At 30.6% G+C, this 24923-nt stretch overlaps 2 protein-coding genes across 2 annotated transcripts; both read right to left on the reverse strand.

The window, feature by feature from the left end:
- On the reverse strand, positions 8171-9098 carry LOC109360181. Its single transcript, XM_019604907.1, has one exon. The coding sequence runs from the start codon at positions 9033-9035 to the stop codon at positions 8199-8201; it is 837 nt and encodes a 278-aa protein (XP_019460452.1). The 5' UTR covers positions 9036-9098; the 3' UTR covers positions 8171-8198.
- LOC109359713 (two-component response regulator ARR12-like) lies at positions 9750-12641 on the reverse strand. The gene is made up of 5 exons (XM_019604410.1): positions 12404-12641; positions 10858-11007; positions 10601-10758; positions 9982-10165; positions 9750-9862 (listed from the first exon to the last, which is right to left on the reverse strand). The coding sequence occupies exons 1-5, from the start codon at positions 12639-12641 to the stop codon at positions 9750-9752; spliced, it is 843 nt and encodes a 280-aa protein (XP_019459955.1).

Consider the following 24923-nt stretch of genomic DNA (forward strand, 5'->3'; position numbering starts at 1 on the left):
CAATAGTTCACTACACTAAAACATGCTTTAATTTAAATCAACACATCCAATACTACCAATATATAACAAAAATGGCTAAAACATTTATACCATTATATTATAAACCAAACATAGCTACTATTACTTTATCTGCTATTTTCATTTACAATAAAAAAAATGTCAATTATAAATCTATAAATCCTAGAAGTGGCAAAACTAATGCTACTCTATTTAATTACACAACATATAGGACATAATTAGCATATATTTATGGCAAGTTTCACTAATGGGAGTATAGACAATTGGAAGTAACTCTTCAACATGATGAATAAGAAGCTTGTAAAACAATATTTCATTTCTCTCATGCAATCCAGAACATATATTAAAGAGAACACATTAGAATTCAATTCCAAAATCTGTGAATCAAGATTGAAGGTTCCCCAACAAAAGAGGATATCAATTTTTGAGAAAAACTTATACTACTAGTTCTTCTCAAGAGGCATCATCTCCAAGCAACAACAAAACTATGACCAATGATTAATATGACCAAACTATACTGAATTTTAGAGAAAAACAAACATAATTCACAAAGGAAAGAAATTTAGAGTTTATTTAAGGCATAACTATGGGTGAGACATTTCATCAAACATGTATTAGGTAAAATGAAACATGTAAGTTTGGGTGTTATGGTAGGTGTCTGGGCTAAGTGTGTAGGTTAGGGTTTGTGTTCATGGTTTAGATAGGGTTTAGGTGAATTTGGTGTGTGTGTGTGTGAGGAACTAGTGAAGTGGAAAAGAAATGAAGTGATGGGACGCCACAAGGAAGGATCGCTTGATAAGCTAATGGAGGTTCGCCATAAGCAAGGATGTTTGATAAGAACAATGATGGCCACAACCAAGAATTGCTTTAGGAGAAAACTCAACTAAAAGACAATCAAATTCTTAATAAAATCAAACTTGTTTTATTCATGATTAAACTCAAATAAATATAGTGTGGCAGCAAAAAAGGGCTCCATGAAAAAGCAAGATTTAAAAGTTCAAAATTTAAAACTATCATGTAAAAAGACTAAGTGTGTAAGGGTGGTAAAATCCCATTGATGCTACGACTTGAGCTTGAATGAATTCAGTTGGCTTGAATTTGAAATGGGGACACAACTTGAAGATTGTTTGACTTAGCAATTGAATTCATGCCTAGCATGGGAAGAGAACAAATCCAATTTGACTCCTCTATGCTCCACACGCTTAACAATTTGAATACCCACATAATCTTCAAGCCAATTATACTAGGCTAGCCGAATTGAGGTGGTTGGGTTTTGACCATTCACTTTATCTTTGCATTATCTCCATGTCAACTTGAATTTGAATTTCCTTATTCATAGGAACACGATAACACTATGCTAGATTTTAGGGCATGGTTTGGCCAAAAAAATCGACACAATCATTTTAATCATGTTCTTGGGCCAAATTTCAAATATGTAATCCTTGTAGATAAGATAAAATAGTTACTCATGTGAAATTTCAAAAAGAGGTAGAAAAACACAATTTGGCTACTCTGAGCCAAATCTGCCTAGCCAAGAATTCTGGTCCATGCGCCTAGCAAGCTAGATTTGAATTTAAAAGAGATATCTTCAATTTGACCAGAGTTTTACCAGGCAATATTTTTATTATGTGCCTCAATTTGAATTTGAAAGAGTTGGGATCCATCTTGGCCGAGATAATTGTGATTGTTAGGCATTTTGGTCTGAGATCCATGTTGTGATGAGGTGCCACACGACGAGATTTAAATTTGAATGGGTCATCTTCAAATTGATCAGAGTTTCATCGAGCCATCTTTCTCCCATGCTCCTCATTTTGAATTTGAATGATGCTCAATCCAAGTTGGCCAAGATATTCTCCAAGTTGACCGAGCCAATATTTGAATCTTGATTTCTGGCCAGGTTTGTGCTCATTCACCCAACGCCTTGGTTCATGCGCCCAACGCCTAGCCAAGCTGGTGCACACACCCAGTGTGCCATGTCCCATGCCTAGCGTGCTCGCTTGGAGTGTACATTTTCATGAAATATTTAATATAAAACATATCAATATAGATCAATATATATATAATATGAGTGAGGATAAGGTGAAAATAATACCTTAGAAGGAACTACTTGTACAAAGTCTATTGGTCAATCCACAAAAGTGCCTATAGCCCCTCCAACAGTGAAGATATCCTCATCGAGAGGAATTGGCAGCAATGCATCATCATCGATTGCAACATCAATAGAGACCTTCACATGATGGTGTGGGATATGTGCATTATGCAGCATAGCATCGACTAAGTTGTGCACTTTCCCAACACCCACCACTCGACTAGATGTGATATCTGAGAAAAGTTTGCAAGCATTGATTCCCTATATGTTAGTTAAAACATATAATTAGTTTACAACTATAAACAAAATGACAAATAAATTAAAATTAGTTAACTAAATTACCTAAGGAATGGGAATCAGAATCAGAATGTTGTAAGGAGCAAGTGTGCAACTCTCATTGATGGTTGAAGGAAAAGTGCTAACAACAGTAGCTAGTTGTTGCCACTCAGCTTCCTTCACCTTCATTGATTTCTCAAAGTCGTTGAACCGTTGCATGAGGCTCTCCAATTGATTTTGAACTTGACGCATTTGGGCTTTGGTTGTACGCTTTGGACGGGAGTACAAATGTTCGTTGGCTAATCCCAAATCCTGCACCCGAGATATGGCCAGGGTACTGAGGCAATCCTAGTGCCTTTCGAGTATAATGCGACTATCCGACTGTGTCTCCTTTTCTTTTATGGCAACCTGACAAATCAAGAAAAAACATAATGTTAATTAATCACATTGATAAATAAAGTGTGGAAATTAAGAATAATTAAAAAAATGAGCACTTACAACACATTTTGCCGCTTCTTGAACTTGTTCATTATCGATGACACAATCCTTGTTCTTGCGGACCTCCACTCATAGAACATCGAGTTCTACTCCATGTGGAGTCAAAGGTGTATCACTTTTGTTTTCCAACTGCCAAAGCATAACCAATAATAATGTAATTAGATACAAGGATACAAAACATAACCAATAATGTACTTAAAAAATTAACAATACTTATAATTTTTTCCTCGATTCCTCTATACCTCTTGTGGTTTTCATCACTTACTTTCTGCAAAAACAAACAACATTGACATCAACAATCATATATATATATATATATGTATATATATATATATGTATGTATGTATGTATATACAAAAGCATATAAAAGAATAAAGTCAATACAAAGAAGATGATTTTACCAAGAATGACTCGTCTTGTGTGTGTAGTGACAAATGCCTTCCATCCTCATCCTCAATGACATTTGCATATTTCTTCAGAGATTTGAGGTTGACATTGCCATTAGCATATCTGATATATTTTCCGGCATCAGTTCTTAAGTATCGGAGAGCCTTGCCAGAAAATTTAAGGATATAATCCTTATGTTCCTCACCAACATCAAAATTAGACTGAAATTAAAATACATAAATACATATAAATTTCATGAAAGCACATACATTGCATGAGTACACAAAAAATACATATACATTGCATGAAAACACATATACATTATATTGCATGCAAACACATATACATTCATTATATGCAAACACTTGTAAATGCATTGCATGAAAACACAAAAACACACACTACCTAACCACGACCTTACTACCTAAACACAAAAACACACACACATAGAAACGTACTATTATTTCATTCTAGATGTGCTCCTTCGCGACATTTAACCTAACATCAGTCCATTTGCTGAATGTTATCGACATATTTTTCCTAACCACGTCCCCAGTGTAACTAACCAATGTGTTTCCATCCTTCAAGCTTAATGGTTGGCCTTTTGAGTCCATTCAACTTCTATCTTCACTTCCTTACTTCTTGCACGAATGACATTCTTCATGGAAGTCATTCCACAGGGAGTTCGTTTATGAACAACAATTTGTTTGTCTTGTGGAGTCGGTGTAGCTTCGTCACCACTATGAGAACCATGATCACCACTTTGGGTAGCCATTGATGAAGTTTTTTGTTGAGGTTTTCTGTTCGATTAAGTTTTGGAGCGTAGAGGGACTGAATCAACTTTTAGATATTTAAAATGTAGTAACAATTCAACAACGCTTTATCAAGCAATTGCTGTTGATATGACATCTTCAACAACGCATATTAAAGGTTACGTTGTTGATATGACCTCTTCAATAGTGATTGCGTGAGAAAACGTTGTTAAACATCCAGGGTGAGTCCAACTTTTTTGATATGTAAAACGTCATATACAAGTAACAACACACATTTGAGAAAGCGTTGTTACTATGTCATCTTCAACAATGTTTTTTTAATCATGTTCTTTCAAATAGATGTACATTGATAGCACTTCCTATAAATTATGATGTTAAATAGAACTCATTCGAGTCAGCGCTAACATCACTGATGTTCAACAATATTTTTTCAAGACTGCGCTCTTAAAGTTGTATCCACCTACCCAAATTGGCAGTGCTTGATTTAACATGCGTTGTTGATGTTCTTTCACCTCATTTTTAACAGCGTCATTCAAAAAAACACTGTTACCGTTGTTAATTACGATATCTGGCATAGTGAATGACATTATATTGGCATCTAAAACTTACTTAGATGATTACATCCGAATGCTTTGTAATCTTCACACCCAATACATAACATAACATTGGCTAATAATTCATATACATTATACAAAATAAAATTCATACTATTTTAGTCCATGAATTTAGAACCAAACCAAATTGAATAATGTACCAAAAAAGACTAAAAGATGTACCCAAAAAACCAAATTGAATAACAATATTCTTAATGTTATTCATAGTAGTATTTTAAGAAATACATATAACAAATAGAATTTATTTTCATGGAAATGTCTATCATAGCCATCAATAATCTCTTGTTTCAACTTGAATCAAAACCAAAATTCATGTTCTCAATGAAAACTATATTTAATCAACTAAATAGAACATGTTTTCATGACTCAAAATAAAGATTCTAACAAACATAATGAGTTTAACCTTAACATGGTATCTTTAGAAACAATGAATATCTAAAAAGATAATTCAACCATATTCTCATAATGATACATAATAACTGAAAACCTTATTTTCCAATGGCATGACATGAAAGTAACTTTGATACTATTTGTTGGAAAAATGTTTAATATAGACTTTAATAGGTGAGAGACTTTATACTTAAATATGAATACTACTAAAGATGATGAATATTATAATCATATATAGTCAAGATCTTTCATGTCAAATCATCAAGAAGAAATATAAAACTAGTGTGGAAGCGTATCTTAATATATTCATTGAGAATATGATGAATGAACTTTATACCATCATTCATCATATATCCACAAAGTCCATGTCTTTTGTCCTTGTATGCAAATGTATGTTCATAGTAGAACATGTAGGTTTTTTGGCCTTCCAATTGTAGATCACCATAGCCTTAGTTTCTCCTCTAATGTGATGAAGAGAATGATTTTGTGTCTTGCTTTATATGTATCATTAGTTAGTCTACAATTGGGGACCATAACCCCTTATTTATAAGAAGTGCATACCCTTCCATGAAGGATGATGCTACTTCATTTTCTTATTCCAATTTTGCACATCATAAAATAGAAATAATACTTTTTATATCTACGCAATAATTTTCATGACAATTATGTCTATAGTCATATACCTTATTTGAATTAGATCATTTTAATTTAACTACTTAAAATAATGGCCCTAAACACACTTAATCATTACATATGTGATCCGAAATTTCTTACCGTTGTAATATTTTTCCTACATAGTGAAAACCTTCAGGTCTTGCCTATGGTTATTACTCTCATTATTATTTTAAGAGGATTTTTCCATATTAAATATTGTGTGACGTGGATTCCTATTTGCTCAACTTTGTTTTAGTTGCATGATATTGTTTCTATAACTCTTTTACCAAACACTCAAAAAAAACCTTTTTAAAAGATAAGAAAAGACCAAAGTTTCCTTTATGAAATCAAGAAAATAAGTTTGACACGTAATTTCTAAAAGTAAAAGAAAAGAAACACTTCATAAAAATATTGCAGAAGACATGGTTACCTTATGGTTCAAATAGTAGGTCCATCTTGATCATTGCTGAGTTTAGTTTAACATTATTCCGCTTTGAAACATGGCATAAACTATTGTCATAGTAATAATCCTAAACTTTCTCGAAGATGCAATGCCCCAAATAATATAAAATGTTCTTATAGGTCAACAAAACCTATGCGGTTCATTTATGATTTAGTTGCCTATGTTGCTCTCCAAATATGATGTTGTGTACCAACAAGATCGTGATGTAATGGTATAAGATTTTATTAGATCCTCAGATAGATTAAAATGGGTTCAATTCTTTAGAATAATATGTGTTGGGAGGGATAATTAAACATCTTAAAAATGATTAATTCCTTAACTATAAGATGATAGAATACCTTTTAGTTACACCAAAAAAAAAATATGTGATTTGTTTTTTGAAGTGACCAGAACAATTTATTTAGAATAGGCATAACCATGCTTATAAGTGAGGTAAAGTTGTGCCTGAAAAACTAATTCAAGCACAGTTGTGATAGGATAGTATTTGAATGGTTGTTGTTGTATAATTTATATGCTTCTATAATTTTAAGTTCGAATATAAAATGACTTTATATTTCTTGCACCAAACTTAATAAGTTTTTTTTGGTAATTCCTTCATATTTTTACATGTGAAACTCGTCGTCGTAAATTAGCGCACGTCATAAAGATCGAATAACACATTAATGGAACCACTTGAGTTTCACAACTGTTCAACATTTGCATCAATTTTGTCAGATTGTTTCCTTAATAGTTATGAATTTTGTTATCAAGTACGCAAGGAGAAGTATAATAATTCAGATGCACCAATAAGATCATGCATTTAGTGAAAATCATTGTTGTTAATGAAAAGAGATAGAAGTGTTAAAATAGCAAAACTTTTACACTTACTAATAATGGAAAAGATAAAAAGTATGAAAATAAGTTCACACTAAATATCGTTTCAGATTACTTATTAATGTCCTATAATGTTTAGGATTATAACTGATTAACTGAATTTGCACCATTTGAATTGCATTTTATATGTATGTTTGGATCTTATATTATTACATGTCTGCCTCTACGATCAGTATCTCATGAAGACTTTGGGAAGGATAAAACTGTCATATAGAACTTTAAAATACAGCAATGGCTTGGTCTAGGTATGATATAACCTGTGATGTTAATGTAGAACTCAGGGTTATTCATGCTAATACAACTAACCTTAATTATGTCTCTAACTTAATTCTAATTATGTACAATCTCTTGGAAGCTTAGTGGCATATTTGATGCTATGGTGTCTATAGCAACAATTAGCATCATTGTTGCTTATGTCAATCACTTGCATAGGTAAAACTATGTATACTTATATTCTGTAGATTCCATTAAGTGAGAGCCTCGTACATTGAGTTTCTTTTTTTAGTATTTATGCCCTTCCTATCGTCTTTATAAAGTTGTATACATATTTCTCAATTTTGTGGTGAAAAATTAGGATATTTATTTGTGTATTAATTATACAGAAAATATTAAAAATAATAGGAAACATAAATTTCTATAAACTGAATTGCTACATTATAAATAGGTCTTCGATGAGTTCACCATCAGCGGAACCAAAGGAAGAAGTTTTTAATAAATTTACAATATCATGGATCCCAAAACAACAGTTTTAACCTAACAATTATGATAATTCTGAGGACCAAAATTAGGCTGGTGGGTGGAGATAACTAATGATGTAAGAGAAATTAGATGTCTTTGCTCCCAAAAGACTTAAACTATTGCAATCAGATACAAGGACAAACCTTATCATCTGCTAGGGTTCCAAGCCACCAAAATCTAGTGGGGCTACTTTCAAGAAATGTCTCTAGGGTCTGTTTGCAAGTTAAGTTTGGGAAGGAATGAAAGAGAAATGAAAGACTTGTGAGTCATGAAATACATTTGTAAGATGATTCTGAAGCTTTTCATTTCTCTTCGTTCTCCTCCAAAACCCAACTCGCAAACGGACCCTTATTATCTCATAACATTAATCAAAACTTGTTGAATTCCATCCATTACGAGAAGGATTATCTGTGTCATAATCCTCTTCACATTTTGAAGATGTCATCATATTCTGCAGCTGGTTGGTTTTGATCCACTGGAGACCCTAGAGTCTGGTCTCCATTGTTTATGTATTGATTAGCATCACTTGGATTTAATCCATTCCCAAAACTATTATCAATCTCACAATCTTCCATAAGCATTTTCATGATATCATCATATTTTGCTCCAAGTTGGTTTTGATCCATTGGAGCCCCTAGACTTTGGCCTTCATTGTTTATGTATTGATCAGCATCACTTGGATTTGTTCCATTCCAAAAACTATTATCAGAGTCAGAATCTTCCATAAGCATTTTCATGATATCATCATATTCTGTTTCAGGTTTGTTTTGATCTGTTGAGGTATCTTGACTTTGACTTCCAATGTTGTTGTATTGATCAAAATCACTCAGATCTATTCCATTCGCAAAAACATTATCAGTGTCACAATCTACCTCAAGTAGGGCCATGATATCAAATTCTATTGCAGGTTGGTTTTGATCCATTAGAGAAGCTAGACTTTCACATTTGTGGTTGATGTATTGATCAACATTCATTTCATTCACAAGACAATTATCATTGTTGCTATCTTCCTCAAGTAGTTTTATGCTTTCATCATCTGTTGCAGATTGGTTTTGATCCATTGAAGTGTCCAGACTTGTTGTACTTCCTAACTTGGTCCTGCGCCTGGAGGTCGATGATGTACTACTCACTGGAGGTAGATCAGAATCCGTGGCAGTCTGACTAATCTTTATCTGCTGTTTGTATTTCTGTATAGGGCGATAGTCAGCGATTTTGTACAAAAAATGAAAACAATGTAGCATGTTATAGATGATGCATTGCATACTATAAGAATCACAAATGCAAATGTTAATGTAAAGAGAAGAAAAAACAAAGTAACAACATACTAGCCATTTTTGCTCACTTATGGAAATAATTTCTAGCATCCTTACCTTGTAATATGTTGCTTTCTTTAAGCTAGTATCTATTAACCCTCATAATTTATTTAAAATATCTAAAGGTTAAGAAAATGATACTTAGAAGATATTATACTCAAAATTGCATACAATACGTTCATTCTAGTTTGGCATAAGATATAAGACAGCACCTAAACACACTCAATTTTTGATAAGAAGCTGTATAATGTGACAATCAAACAGTAATTCATAATATCTCTAATCTTGTATTTCTTGAAATGTTGCAGCATATTGAAATTAGTTGTCTTTTTGTGAGTGAAAAGATTCAACAGGGACTTCCTGTTATTGCACATGTGTTGACTGTTGACTAGAGAACAACTAGTAAACACCATCAAAATAATCAACAAGAATAGATTATATAAACTACATTTATAATAAGAAGAGCATGATTAATATTTATGCTGCAGCTTGAAGTGAAGTATTAGCTAATGTATTAGTTTATTATAAGTATTGGATTAGGTCTAGCTTTCATGTATCGGCCAATTTAACTGGTAAACCGGTTCCATATTAGTATGGTATAATCATTATATTGGTGATGCAACTAAGTAGGTTATTAATAGCATCAGAAAACAATAACAAAAATTATTGCATGTCTAAGTTGAAGTAATAGAAAAGAACCTGCATATGACTTGAAATATGAGCAGTTGTCAAACCAGGTACATTCATTATACGTTGTATCTCTTTAGGAGAAGTTTCTGAATACAAAAGGAAGGAATTTAATTAAATTAGTAACCACTTTATCATAGAGAATAAAAGATAAAGGAAAGTAATAAATTGAATATAATCTAGGAAAGTATATATAAAATAACAGTACTATGGTAGCGTAGCATAGCTATAGCTTCAGTGAACTTATTATGCAGCTCTTGAGTCCAAACAATACGCTTTCTACCACCAGCTATAATTTGTTCTCTTATTTCCACACACCCCTTTTCAGTATTGCCATGGTTGTTAGACTCCATTCTATTTGCTTTATCAACATGGCCTTCTGTGGTTTTGAACTGTTCAATGAGAGTATTTAGAAATTACATTAATAGCTTTTATTAACTAGATCCTATCATTTTAGAGTAAATACTCATTTCAGTCCCTCATGTTTTAGAGTAAATAATATTTTAGATCTTTCGAAAAATGAAAAACTCAAAATAGTCCCAAAAAGTTTCAAATGTGAATCAAAATATTTTTTTTAAGGTCAAATTAGTTTCTATCAAGTACCGTAAAACATGCTAAACAAAACTAATTGATCAACATTTGAAATTTTTTGGGACCATTTTTTATTTTTCAATTTTCGAGGGACCATACCGGTAAGATCGAAAAAACATGAAGGACTAAAATGAGATTTACTCATTTTTATATAGTCTCTTTTCTACTTTTGGATCCAGTGTCATGATGAGAATGTTAATGCCATAAAAATATTCCTAGCTAAGCCATCTACATACCTTGTTTTCACAGTTTTCATTTTGAGCAGCTTTTGAGGGAAATAAATGTTCCCACACATGATTAATATTTTTTGACTGGATTGGCTCCTTGAAGAAATAACATGATCCTTGAAGTAATAAATCCCAAGTATTAACATCAAAGTCTCTTGAGATGATATCTGAACATGATAATAAGAAAGAAAGAAGTATTAAGGGTGATCAAACTCTTGGAGAAAAATGATATAATTCAGTAAAAAAATCTGAAATTGCAAACTTACATATAAGAGGAATGCCCTTCTCATGCAACATGTTGAAAAAAGAAAGGTTATTCATGCCAGGCATGTTGACTTTAGCCATGACAATTTTAAACTGGACTTCATGATTGCAAATCATAGATGCAGCCGCTACTGCATCATCTGTTGTAGTAACTGAATCGCAAAACAATCATAAAGTTATCTTGTTATTCACATTAGTCAAGGATTAGGTATAACACTACCATGGTTTTTTTGCTATAATTCAAAGCTTGTTGTAAAGATGAAGTATTGTGGAATATAGCTTCTTGAGCTAAATATAGTAGTTTATATTTCTTCATTCATTGAAGAATGACATATTTTTCAAGATACTTTACCATATAGACCAACATGTTTTTAAATTTAATAAATAGTTTTAAAAACTAAAAAGTAAGGTATAACTTTGTAGCTGGAGTGACTAATAATATATCATGAGATTGTGGGTGGGGAAACACTAAAACTCGTGCAGAATCAATCGAAGTAAGATATTTATTAATTGTTGAGAGCTTGAAATTAATAAACACATAGATAGCTTGAGATTAATAAACACTTAGATATACCATGCATGCAGGGCTTGCTTCACTCTTCACAACGCATTATTTAATGTCACCACTTTCTCTTATTTTCCTTATATTGGAAATCCTAATTATTTAATTTAGAGCTCTAATACCCCGTTAAGAAATGGTGATTTTACAACTACTAATGTAGATCATGCATTGTTTTTCTGTACTATAGTGACAACTGCTCGAATTGTTTCTAAGCATATGCAAATAATGCATATAGGTAACAATAATAAAAAAATTATTTAGTGAAGCTTTTGTCCTTATGACTTGAGCCATTTGAATTATACTTTAATTTGTTCTTGTGATGGACCAACAAATTCTTAGAAATATATTATTATATGAAATATTATGTTGTCTAATATTGGAATAAAGTTATTTGGTATAACCCGCACCAATTAGAAACATTTAATGGGCCTTGGGCCCATAAATGTGTTAAAGTTTATAATTTTTATTCTCTAATATTATTCTCTTATGTTTATCTCTTGCCATCTATTTGATTGATTGTGGTTAACATTACATAATGATTCTCTATACTACACCAACAATTAGTATTAGATCCAATTGAAAGATGTGTCTTAACTCATGTGCCACATTCATGGTGGAGAATTTAAATGGAACTTAATACTTTGGATTGTGGGAAAGGGGGTGAAAGATGTGTTGATTAAACAAGGTTTGTCAAAGGAATTGTGGGAGGATAAACCAAATGAGTTGAAGGAGAATGAAACATGATGAGACCATGGTGGGGACCACAACCATGTTGGATCTAAAACCCCAGAAGTTCATGTATTTGATTGAGACCAAGGTGGAAAAGGAACTCTGGTACTAAGTCATGCTCTAAGACAGATGCTCACAATATCTTTCTAGATGTGGGAGAGGATAATCTCATTGGAGATGAGACGTGAAATATTCTTATGGCGTGTCTGGGGCGTCATGGTGAAAGATGTCAGTTACTAGTGGGTCCATAAAAGTACACGAACGCTCACTGACTTTCATGCATAGTTGAACACTGACAATGACTTCGATACAAGATGTAAAACGGTCATTGATAGAGATGCATAGTGTGACAGGAGCATTGCTTGGTTGCAAGGGTATGACACGAGCATTGGTAGATATTAACACAATGTATGTAATGTGGGTATACAATAGTGAATTATGAATATTGGAGTAGACAATAGTGATAGCGGTTGTGGCTTTGTAAAGAAGCTCCATGGTTCAGACGGGTTGAGCATTGGAGAAGTCAGTTGTTGTTGATTGTCGGTATAAAGGTTCCATAATATCGAAAATACTTCCTAACAATAGAGAGTTAGACAGTGTGTTCCATTGGACAAAGTATGAGATGTTGCACTACAAGTTTGGAAAGTTAGATTATTGTTAAAATCATCAATGAAACTCAAAAAGGCTTACGCTGAATAGAACGCACTCTCACGTGAAGGAGATGGGAAAGAGAATTAGAGTTTGAAGAAGATGAAGGTGACTATTCGCTAAGTTGGAGACTGTTATGTAGATTTCACAATAAGCAAGATATTAATCTATTTCAATCAAGGTGAAGATTGTTTGGGATGCTTGAAATATGTTATTGTATAAAATTCAACATTGTCTAGTATTGGAATAGATGAGAGAAATAAATTTTATATATTGGATTCATGTTCCTTGCTATAACTACCACCAATTATAAGCAACAGTTAGAAGCATGTAATGAGTCTTAGGCCTATGAGTATGCTAGAGCTTGTAATTGTTATTCGCTAATAATATTTTAATAGATACTCAACACTTCTAGCGAAGTAAGCATAATTGTTTGAACCACATTAACAAATGCTCTAGTGTTCGCCTCTTATATTTTTTTTCCACTTTATTTGATTATTGTGGCCAACATTGCGCAATGACCGCTTCCGCTCCACTAACAATATTTGTTGGATTTGTTTGTAATGGGGGGCCTCCAACCACCGGGGAGTTCCATTATTACTAGGCATGGGAAGAGTGAAGAACTGCGTGTGAGATACACGTCTTGAATAAAAAAACTTTAAGGCAATAGTTTATGAGTCTTTTTCACTTATTAACTTTTTTGCTCATATTCGATAGGTGACTTTACACTTGAATATACCTAACAGTTTCCTCTCAAGTGTGAGTACCACACACTTACTAGGTTGTTCCCCCTTAAGCTCATCATGTCCACCATCAACTCTAATATCACTTGTTGGACATGTCCATGACTGGGGAACCTCCAACTATCACACAATTTCATTGTTGTCAGAGCATGTGAAGAATGGAGAAATACATGTCAGATACCACATTTTGAACCAAAACCTCAAGATATTATTTCCATGAACATTTTGCACTTATAAAATCTTTTACTCACCATCTCATATCTAATGTATGACTTCACACTTAAATATATTCAACAATTTAATATTTAAAATTTCCAAAAATCTTCTAAAATCATTGACAAAAACATAAAAAAATTTGTTTAGTTCATGAGAGTATAGTCTAATTATTAAAATATTCTTATTATCATTAAAAAAAACTCTTATTATATAAATTCCACACTTTAACATAGTTGATAAAAAAATATAAGTAAAATATAAAAAAATGAATGGCTACTATATCTATAATATAAATCAAATTTGTATGATTAATTCATTATTTTTTGTTACATTTTTATGTATTTTTATATTTAATGTCATAATTGTGATTATATATTTTATATTATTAGTATAAGAAGAGAAATTCATTTACACCCAAATTGATAGTTACACTCAATTATATTTGTTCATTTCTTAAAATTCAACGCATAATATGGGTGAAACTTAAAAGTCATCTAAGATTCCTAAAACATATAATACTATCAATTTAATATTTAAATTAAACATTAATAAAAAGCATATTAACTTTTTAATAAAAATTCCAAACATAACATTGGGAACTGTAAACTCACACCATTCAACTTCCACAAAACATGATTAGTGAAGTGGGAAAGAGAAGATGGGTTCTACAAGATGAACCAAAATGTGGAGAAATATTTTTGTAGGATTAATTAATATGCACTTCATAATTTATATCAACTATGCTAATACTATATTCCAAGCTCTTTATTCTCATGAAACAAACAGATTGCAAGTACAAGTGTAGGACATCCAATTTCTTCAACATAACCATTATTTGTGTAAATCCAATGAATGTATTTCTTCAACATAAGCATCATGATACAAATAATAAAGGCATAAAATAATACAAAATAGGTTTAGACATACCATGAAATGAATATTGTTCAAGTAGTGCTGACACATACATTAGAGATGTTGTGTTATTATGCACAAGTAGAAGGTTTGAGCCCCTTGCAAAGGTAGGAACATAATTGATCAAAGAATTGTCTTCCATTTCAAGATGAAGTAAGAAGAGGTTTGGAGGAGCAGAAGAGGCTAAGAAGTATAGAGAAGAATAGAAAATATAGTTAGAGTACAAGAATGTATATAAGGGATAAAAAACTGAGGCTTAAACAAAGAGCTGAGTGGTAATCATTGGAGCTATGGTGAAACATTAACTATCAACACAATAGTTTCATGAATTTGAATAATTTAAGGAATTGTTAAAAAAAATTCTTTTTTTTTCTTTTGACTAAGTAATTAATCCTCAGATCAGGGTGATGATTAAGTAAATTTCAAACTGATAAAATTTGAACCCCTAATCTAGGTGCTGAAAATTAAAATATTTTTCTTTTGAAATTCTTAGTTGCACATAACTGATAAGTCAATATTATAATTAGTCAATGTAGTCAATTAATTCTTTTGTTTTATACAGACAATATTTTAACCATGATTAAAACTAAAGAATTATATGTTACAGTCATTGTTGACAACAAAGATTGGTATACATTAATTATTTAATTTCATGTATTGCACAAGTTGTTTTATATCTAATTACTTCTTATTTTTTTTCTTATCAACACTCACTCTTTAATATTGTTGACTCTTGTAATTTCACTATTCAAAGTTTTATTTCATGAATCATCCGTAACTTCCTTTATATTTAACATACTAAAATAGTCTTTGTGATTCTCAAGTCAATTTACTGTATACTGTTACTTCTATTTCATTACTTTTTTTTCCTATCTACACTTACATTTAATATTGTTCTTTTATTAATTTCTATACTAATTATTTTTTATATATTAAAATAATATTAAGTTATTTTCTTAATTTCACGTTTCATTCTTATATTTTTTAAACGCATGTAATGCTATTATTAATGATTTCTCAAAAAAATTAAAATAAGGATGAATACATTAACTGCTGAAGGTTGATAATATATAATTACATCCAGATAATTTTTTTATGTAGAATATAGAAATAAATAGTTGCCACTTGCCATAGTGATTTGGTGGATAAGTATTGGATCATAACCAGCACACCTAAGAATTCCTGACTTTTATGATTGTGGTGAATCAGAGCTTTGTGGGCTAGTAACATATTATTTAAAGATAAATTAGTCAACACTTTGAAGTAATTAAATGCTTAAATAAGTTAAAAAGTTAATTGGGCACTCTAAAGATATAAGTATTATCAACTAAGTCTAAAAAAGTATCATCAAATAAATTATAAAAAAAATAAAATGTTATCATATAGTAATTATGTGTTCAAATATATAAAATATAATCAATTAAATGACAAAGATTGTTTTGACAGTTTTCATTAGGAAGCGATTTGATGACAAATATATTTTTGGAATCATTTTGGCATGTATTGTGCCACGTGTGTTTTACAGGTCTATTCAAAACTTCATATTTTCTAATACAATATAAAAATTATAATTGAATGAAAATTTTACTTAATATTCCTTTTTTTAAAGGTTATGTCTATACTTAATTAACTTTGTTTTTAAACTTAGTGATGCTTAAAATGCTATAAAAGAAATTTTGACAAAAACACTATTTTATTGGCAATATAAGTTAAATTTAAGCATACTTTAAATCTTATAAGGAATCGAAATATAACTATTGATTGAACAGTACAATGGTTTTCTTTATACAATAGATTTATATATTTTGGTTTAGACATGTGTACTCCCAAAAGAGGTAACCTCAGATTAGAACATTCGTCATATAGTGGGGCAATTTTGAAATGGGAGTTTCCCCATACATAATACTAGAACTCTTGTCCTTGTTTAAAATAAAGTAAATATGTTCTACCTAAACCAATCATACATTAGTATACATACATAACTTTTAATTAAGAGGAAATTACATTGATACTTGAGTTTTTGTAAAATTATATTGACACATGAGTTTTTATAAAATTATATTGATACATGAGTTTTTGTGAAATTATATAAATCCTCCTCCATTTTTTGCACCTACAAAAAACCGTGATTTTTATACATACATTACACTGACTACCTCTGCAAGATAAACAAGTATGATCTTTTAAACAAAAAATGATGATAAATGTAATTAAGTTAAACAAAATATGATATACTGTGGAGAAATGTCCAAATAGTATACGAGTCAATACATTTTCATTATTTTTGGTTCAATATAAGATGCATAAATAATTTTAAGGACATATTTAAATCACTATTATACTATACTCTAACGGACAAAAAATAATGAAAATGTATTAACTCAAATATTATTTATTCTTGTTTCTACAATATAACATATTTTATTTAACTTAATCACACTCTATAAGAAATGCCTCATGTTATATGAATTAATATGTTGTTTTGGTTTGAATAGTGTAACTCTTGAATTGAAGAGTTGTGAATGAAATGGTAAGACTCTTGGAAAAGAGTCTATATATAAGCATTATATTCATTAGAAAAAGACTTTAAACATTGTCTTTATCTCTGCCCAAAAAGCGTTGATATATTAGCCATCAATAAAGGAAGAGTATAGAAAGAAATGAAAGAGATAGAAGATCAGTTTCTCTATTGACGAAGAACAACATACATCAAATAAAAGGAGGATCATATCGTTATGGATAGAGGTAATCCACAATCATTCTTATTATGTGAAACCTATAAATTCTTAAGATTCATTTACACATGGTTTCCATGACAAAGGTTGGTTTGAAAAGAAATGTAAGTCTAGCGTTTATGTACGTTTTGAATCAAACTTAGCAGAAGTTCCTTTTAATATTTGGTGGATTGACTCTAGATGTACTACTCATGTTTCTAATACAATGCAGGGATTCATTACGACCCGAACTACAAGACCAAATGAAAAATCTGTCTCTATGGGGAATAGAGTGAAGGTTCCAGTGGAAGCCGTCGGGACTTATCATTTAATCTTTGATACTGGACGTCATTTAGATTTATTTGAAACCCTTTACGTACCTAAATATCTAGGAATTTGGTTTCTTTATCTAAAGTTGATGTTGTCGGATACTCTTTTAAATTTGGTAATGAATGTTTCAGTTTGTATAAATATACTCATTTAATTGGCAATGGTATATTATATGATGGATTGTATAAGTTAAATCTGAATAATATTTTTTTTGAAACACTTTTAACCTTGCATCATAACGTTGGAATTAAGCGTGACTTGATTGATGAATGTTCTGCGTACTTGTGACATAAACGTTTGGGACATATTTCCAAAGAAATAATGAAAGGATTAGTAAAGAATGAAATCCTTACGGATTTAGATTTTACTGATATGAATATTTGTATGGATTGTATTAAAGGTAAACAAACAAAACACAAAGAAACGAGCCACAAGAAGCACTAAGCTTCTTCAAATTATACATATAGATATTTGTGGACCTTTTGATGTTAATTCTTCCAATAAGGAAAATACTTCATTACCTTCATTAATGATTATTCACGTTATGTACATATCTATTTATTGTCTGATAAATCTCAAGCAGTAAAAACCTTAGAGATTTACATTACTGAAATTGAAAGACAATTAGATAAAAAGGTGAAAATTATAAGGTCTGATTGAGGTGGTGAGTATTATGGAAGACATGATGAAAATGGACAACATTCAGGTTCATTTGCTAAATTCCTTGAAAATCATGGCATGTGTGCACAATACACAATGCCAGGTACACCACAACAAAATGGTGTATCAGAAAGGCATAATAGAACATTGTTGAATATGGTTAGGAGTATGTTGAGTAATTCATCTTTACCCATTTTTGGACTTATGCTTTAAAGACCGTCATGTATTTATTAAATAGGTTTCCTAGTAAGGCAGTTCCAAAGACTCCTTTTGAACTGTGGACAGGAAGGAAACCTAGTTTAAGACACCTGCATGTTTGGGGATGCTCAGCGGAAATTAGAATTTATAATCCACAAGAAAAAGAAACTGGATTCAAGAACAATCAGTGATTATCTTATTGGTTATCTAGAAAAATCAAAAGGGTGTAGATTTTATTGTCCAAATCATACTACAAGAATTGTTGAAACTCAGAATGCTAGGTTCATTAAGGATGATGATATTAGTAGGAGTGGAACACCACGTAAAGTGAAAATTCAAGAAGTTAGGGTACAAGTTACATTTACTTGTGTGCCTAATAATGTTGTTCCTCAAGTTTTTGAACCGATTAGTAATGATGGAGAACAAAAACATAATCTCATTACTAAAAATGAAGTTGATGAACCTATAGTAGAAGAATCATAAGAGATAGCATTAAGAAGATCTCAAAGAGAAAGAGGATCTTCTATTTTTTATGATTATGTGGTTACCTACATGAGTCAGAATGTGACATAGGAATTGAGAATGATCCGGTTATGTTTTCACAAGCCATGGATAGTGATAATGCCGATAAATGGTTAAATGTCATGAAAGATAAGTTAAAATCTACAAAACAAAATGAGGTTTGGGACCTTGTTGAGTTACTAGAAGATTGCAAAACAATTGGTTATAAATGAGCTTTCAAAACCAAAAGTGATTCTTATGGTAAGTTAGAACGTTATAAGGCCAGACTTGTAGCAAAAAGTTATACTCAGAAAGATGACATTGACTATAAAGAGACATTTTCATCAGTCTCTAATAAAAAGTCACTTAGGATTATCATGGCATTGGTGGCTCATTATGATTTGGAGTTACACCAAATGGATGTGAAAACTGTCTTTTTAAATGGGGATTTAACAGAAAAGGTCTATATGGATCAACCAATGGGATTCGTAGAGAAAGGAAAGGAACACATAGCGTGTAAACTTAAGATATCAATATATGAACTTAAACAAGCTTCACGAGAGGGGTATCTTAGGTTTAATGATACTATTGTATCCTTTGGGTTTAAGGAAAACATTGTTGATCGATGTATATACCTAAAGGTCACTAGGAGTAAGTTTATCTTCTTGGTTCTATATGTTGATGACATCTTGCTTACAACTAATAATCTTGATCTTTTAAATGATACTAAGATGTTTCTCTCTAACAAAAATTGAAATAAAAGATATGGGTGAGACAAGCTATGTGATTGGAATAGAAATATTTTGTGATAGATCACAAGGAATTATAGGCTTGTCTCAGAAAGCATATATTAACAAAATTTCAGAGAGATTCAGAATGGTTAAATATTATGTATCTCCCGTTCCAATTCAGAAGGGAGACAAGTTTAGTATGATGCAATGTCCAAAGAATGATTTGGAACAAAGCAAATGGAAGAAATTCTTTATACATCTATAGTTGGGAGTTTAATGTATTCTCAGACTTGAATGTGACCAGATATTAGTTTTGCAGTTGGAATGTTAGGAAGATATCAGAGTAATCATGGTATAGAACATTGGAAAGCTGCAAAGAAAGTTTTGAGATACTTACAAGGTACAAAAGATCACATGCTTACTTATAGGAGATCAAATCATCTTGAGGTAATTGAATATTTAGATTCAGACTTTGTCGGATGCATAGACACAAGAAAGTTTACTTTCAGTTATGTATATTTATTACATGGAGAGCTATCTCATGGAAGAGTGTGAAGCAGACTGTCATTGTTGCATCCACTATGGAAGCTGAATTTGTGGCTTGCTTTGAGGCCACAGTTCACGCTAAATGACTACAGAACTTTATTTCAGGACTTGGGGTTGTCGATAGTATTGCCAAGCCGCTGAAATTTTACTATGATAATTCTATAGCAGTCTTCTTTTCTAAAAATGACAAATATTCCAAATGTGCTAAATATATGGATGTGAAATACTTTGTCATTAAAGAAGTTCAGAAACTTAGAGTGTCCATTGAGCATATTAGCACTAACCTTATGAATGTAGACCCTTTGATGAAAGGGTTACCACCGAAAATATTTACTAATCATGTAAAAAATATGAGTATTATGTGTGCGAATGAATATTGAACATTATGTTATTGATAAAGTCTCAATATTTTGACACTTTAAGCTCTTTAATATTTAAGTTTCTGATTAATATTTTATTTTCACACTTATGTACACATCTCAGGATGATAACGTTGAAAATAAAATTTTCTTTCTAAATGACATTATTATATGATTTCTTTTAACGTGTCATATTAGGATTAAGGCGAATATAGTAGTACATGGAAGGGACTATATCAAATAAATGATGTACAACCATCATGACTCTTATTAGTTCTTGTTCTTAATCATGACTTGTAATGTAATGAATATGGAAAACATATTCTGACTTGTAATTCATGATATATATAATATCATGAATTGTATTGTCACATGAGCCAAGTGAGAGAATATAAGAAATGCCTCATGTTACAAGATTGTAACTTGAATTGGAGAGGTGTGAATGAAATGGTAAGAATCTTGGAAAAAAGTCTATATAGTACTTGATGAAAGCACTATACTCATCAGAAAAGGACTTTAAACATTGTCTCTATCTCTGCCGAGAAGGTGTTGCTCTATTAGCCATCAATAAATGAAGAACATAGAAAGAAAGAGAAAGAGATAGAAGAGTTTCTCTATTGACGAAGAACAACACACATCAAATAAAAGGAGGATTGTGTCGCCATGGATAGAGGTAATCCACAACCATTCTTATTATGTGAAACATATAAATTCTTGAGATCCATTTAACATGGTTTCCATGGCAAAACTTACATTATCACCAGTTTTGTTCAAAAAACACACTTATTTCTCATAGAGAGATAGTGAGTGTAAATATAGGATTATGGTATCCTAGTGAGTGTAAATATAGGATTATGGTATCCTAGTGAGTGTAAGATATGTATAAAAACTAGGAGGTTTTGTAGGTGTAAATAATGGAGAAGTGATTTGTGTAATTTCACTAAAACTCAGAGGGTGTCAGTGTAATTTACTCTTTAATTAATTACATGTAAATATATGAATTTATTTAAGAATGTTTTAAAATACTTTGAGAAGTGTGTTTTTTACTCACATATGGAGTATATTTTATGGTATAAAAACTAATACAGATATTTAATTTTGTATTTATTCTTATTTTTATTTTTCTTAAAAATTGAATTCCAATTTTATATACTTTTATAATTTTCTCTTAGAAATTAAATAAAGTTATATGTGTATACAATTGATAACTAAAATATTCTTTAATTTTGAGTAAAATTTATGGCAATAAAATACATATACAAATATTTACTTTTGTATTTTTCTTTTTTAAATACACTCTTATATATTTAAATCGTTTCTCTCTGAAAAAATCTAAATTATTCAAGATAATTGTTTATTACAACATTTCCCTAATATTTCATAACCTAATACAGGTTAGTTGGTATGGATTATTAGTAGGGGTGAGTAGACCCGACCCTAACTGCTACTTGGTATGTCCTAATCATGATTGGATTTAAATAAGGTTGGGTCTCATCAAGTTTAGTGTCGGGTTCGAGTTCAAAAATTAGATTTGGTCAATATTTAGGACCGGGTAGGAACCAAGCATTACCCAATTTGTCATGTCTCATGGTCACTCACTCATCATATTTGTATATATCTTTATTCAAATGTATACATAATAATGACATTTTTTAGTCGAAAGTATCATTGATTCTCTAATTTTTCATCGGATATACATGATTAATTATATATATATATATATATATATATATTTTCATATGTCAAATTACATATTCACAATAATAAATAATATTGAGAAGACTTTATCTAAAATAAGTATGCATTATATTTAATCGGGTTTTCGATCAGGGTAGAGTTTAAAGGTTGAACCGGATAATATTTAAGGTCAGGTTAGCTTTGGGTCTAGCTCCGGGTTCAAAAAATGACCCGACCAACATTTAAGGTCGGATAAGAGATAAGCATTAACCCATCCTAACTTGGCACATGCTCAACCCTAACTATTAGTATAGAAAAACAAAAAGAAAAGGAGAAAACTAGAGAAATTTGTGTTGCTCTTATTTTCCTTTCTCTAATTTTTCATCGGATATACATGATTAATTATATATATATATATATATATATATATCATTTTATATGTCAAATTACATATTCATAATAACAAATAATATTGAGAAGACTTTATCTAAAATAAGTATGCATTATATTTAATCGGGTTTTCGGTTAGGGTAGAGTTTAAAGGTTGGATCGGTCGATATTTAAGGTCAGGTTAGCTTTGGGTCTAGTTTCGGGTTCAAAAAATGACCCGATCAACATTTAAGGTCGGATAAGAGATAAGCATTAACTCATCCTAATCTGATACATGCTCAACCCTAACTATTAGTACAGAAAAACAAAAAGAAAAAGAGAAAACTAGAGAAATTTGTGTTGCTCTTATTTTCCTTTCGGATGTCAGATGTAGATATTCACTTTCTTGCCATTTTTTTCACATTTTTTATTATTTGTTTTCATTTCATTTTTGATAATAACTTTTCGTTTTTTAAACATTAAATTTGGAGTAAATTATACTGTCACTCTCTAAGTTTTAGCGAAATTATACAAATTACCCATAATTTTTTACACATACATAAATTCCCTAATTTTTATACCTTCATTATACTAATCACCCTTGCATGAGAAATAAGTGTAATCTTTTAAACAAAAAATGTGATAAATGCAATTAAGTTAAATTAAACATGGTATATTATGGAGACAAGTCCAAATAATATACAAATCAATGTATCTTTATTATTTTTGGTTATAGAATGCATCAACAATTCTAAAGAGATATTGTTTAAATCGTTTTTATACTATATCATAATGAACCAAAAATAATAAAGATACATTGATTTGTATATTATTTTGATTTGTCTTCACAATATACCATGTTTTGTTTAACTTAATTGCATATATCACATTTTTTGTTTAAAAAATTACACTTATTTCTCATACAAGGGTGATTTGTGTAATTTTGCTAAAACTCAAGGGGTGTCAGTATAATTTACTCTTAAATTTAATATTCTTCTTTATCTATTATATATCCCTTTAATATAATGAAATAAAAAGTGCACTACTTATTTTTTGAGTATATTTTTTAGATGTGATGTAGTGTGGATATTTGTTTATGTTGTTTCATCCTTCTTAAAGTAAATAAATTTTAATTATTTTATAAAAATACCTCTTTGAGATTAGATATGGTGTGTATATTAGTTTTTGTTGATTCACCTTTCTTGAAGTGGATAAATTTAGTTATTTTTAAATACTTTTTTGAGATGATATGTGTTATAGACATTACTTTATGTTACTTTACTCTTCATAAATTTTAATTGACCAATTATATTTTTTAACCAAATAAATCAAATTAACCTTTTTAAAACTAAATAAATCAAATTAAACTTCTTTAAACCTAGAACTATGTAGTCTTGATTCCCTAATACATATAGAGATATAGGGAGTAAGATTCACTATTGTGAGACACACACAAAAAATAAGTATTTGTTTATAATAAATTAATTTTCAATAAAATAAATCGAAGTATGTCGCGACCCGATTATCATTTGGAATATCGGCTCTACGAATTAGGAAGAGACGAACTCGATTTTTGCATCTCTCAATTAATTTGAAGCTACCACTACGTTTTTTGCGGTTAAAACACAAAAATCTTTCTTTATGCTCGAATTTGGATAATTATGGTATTTAAACAGAGATTCTAAGCTCATGAGTCGATTACAGATCGGGGAGTGTATTAACACCCCGACTGCCCGTATTAAAATGCTATCTTACTAATAATATGGACTTTTATACACTTAAAGCAAATTTATTAAAAATCTAACTATTAAAATATATTTTATTTTTTAGTTTTGTGTTTGACAAGAGTTCATTTTGCTCCTACGTATCCTTAGGTGCAATAAGAAAATTAAGACTACGTAGTTTTGATTATAAAATTGATTATTAATTCGGTTGATTTTGAAAACATGGATTTGGTTGGGTTTGATTTTGATAGATTTTAAAATATTTAAAATATATGATTATTTTAATTCAATGAAACTAATAACTTAAAGACGATGTTGATCATAGACCTTCTTCTCATATTCAGAGAAGTTAGAGACGACTTGAACTATGATCTTACTATAAAAATTTCATAATATTTATTTGTTAATAAGATAATATATAATAGATACCCATGTTTTATTAATTACAT

The sequence above is a fragment of the Lupinus angustifolius genome, chromosome LG11, assembly GCF_001865875.1.
Source record: "Lupinus angustifolius cultivar Tanjil chromosome LG11, LupAngTanjil_v1.0, whole genome shotgun sequence".
Lineage (NCBI taxonomy): Eukaryota > Viridiplantae > Streptophyta > Magnoliopsida > Fabales > Fabaceae > Lupinus > Lupinus angustifolius.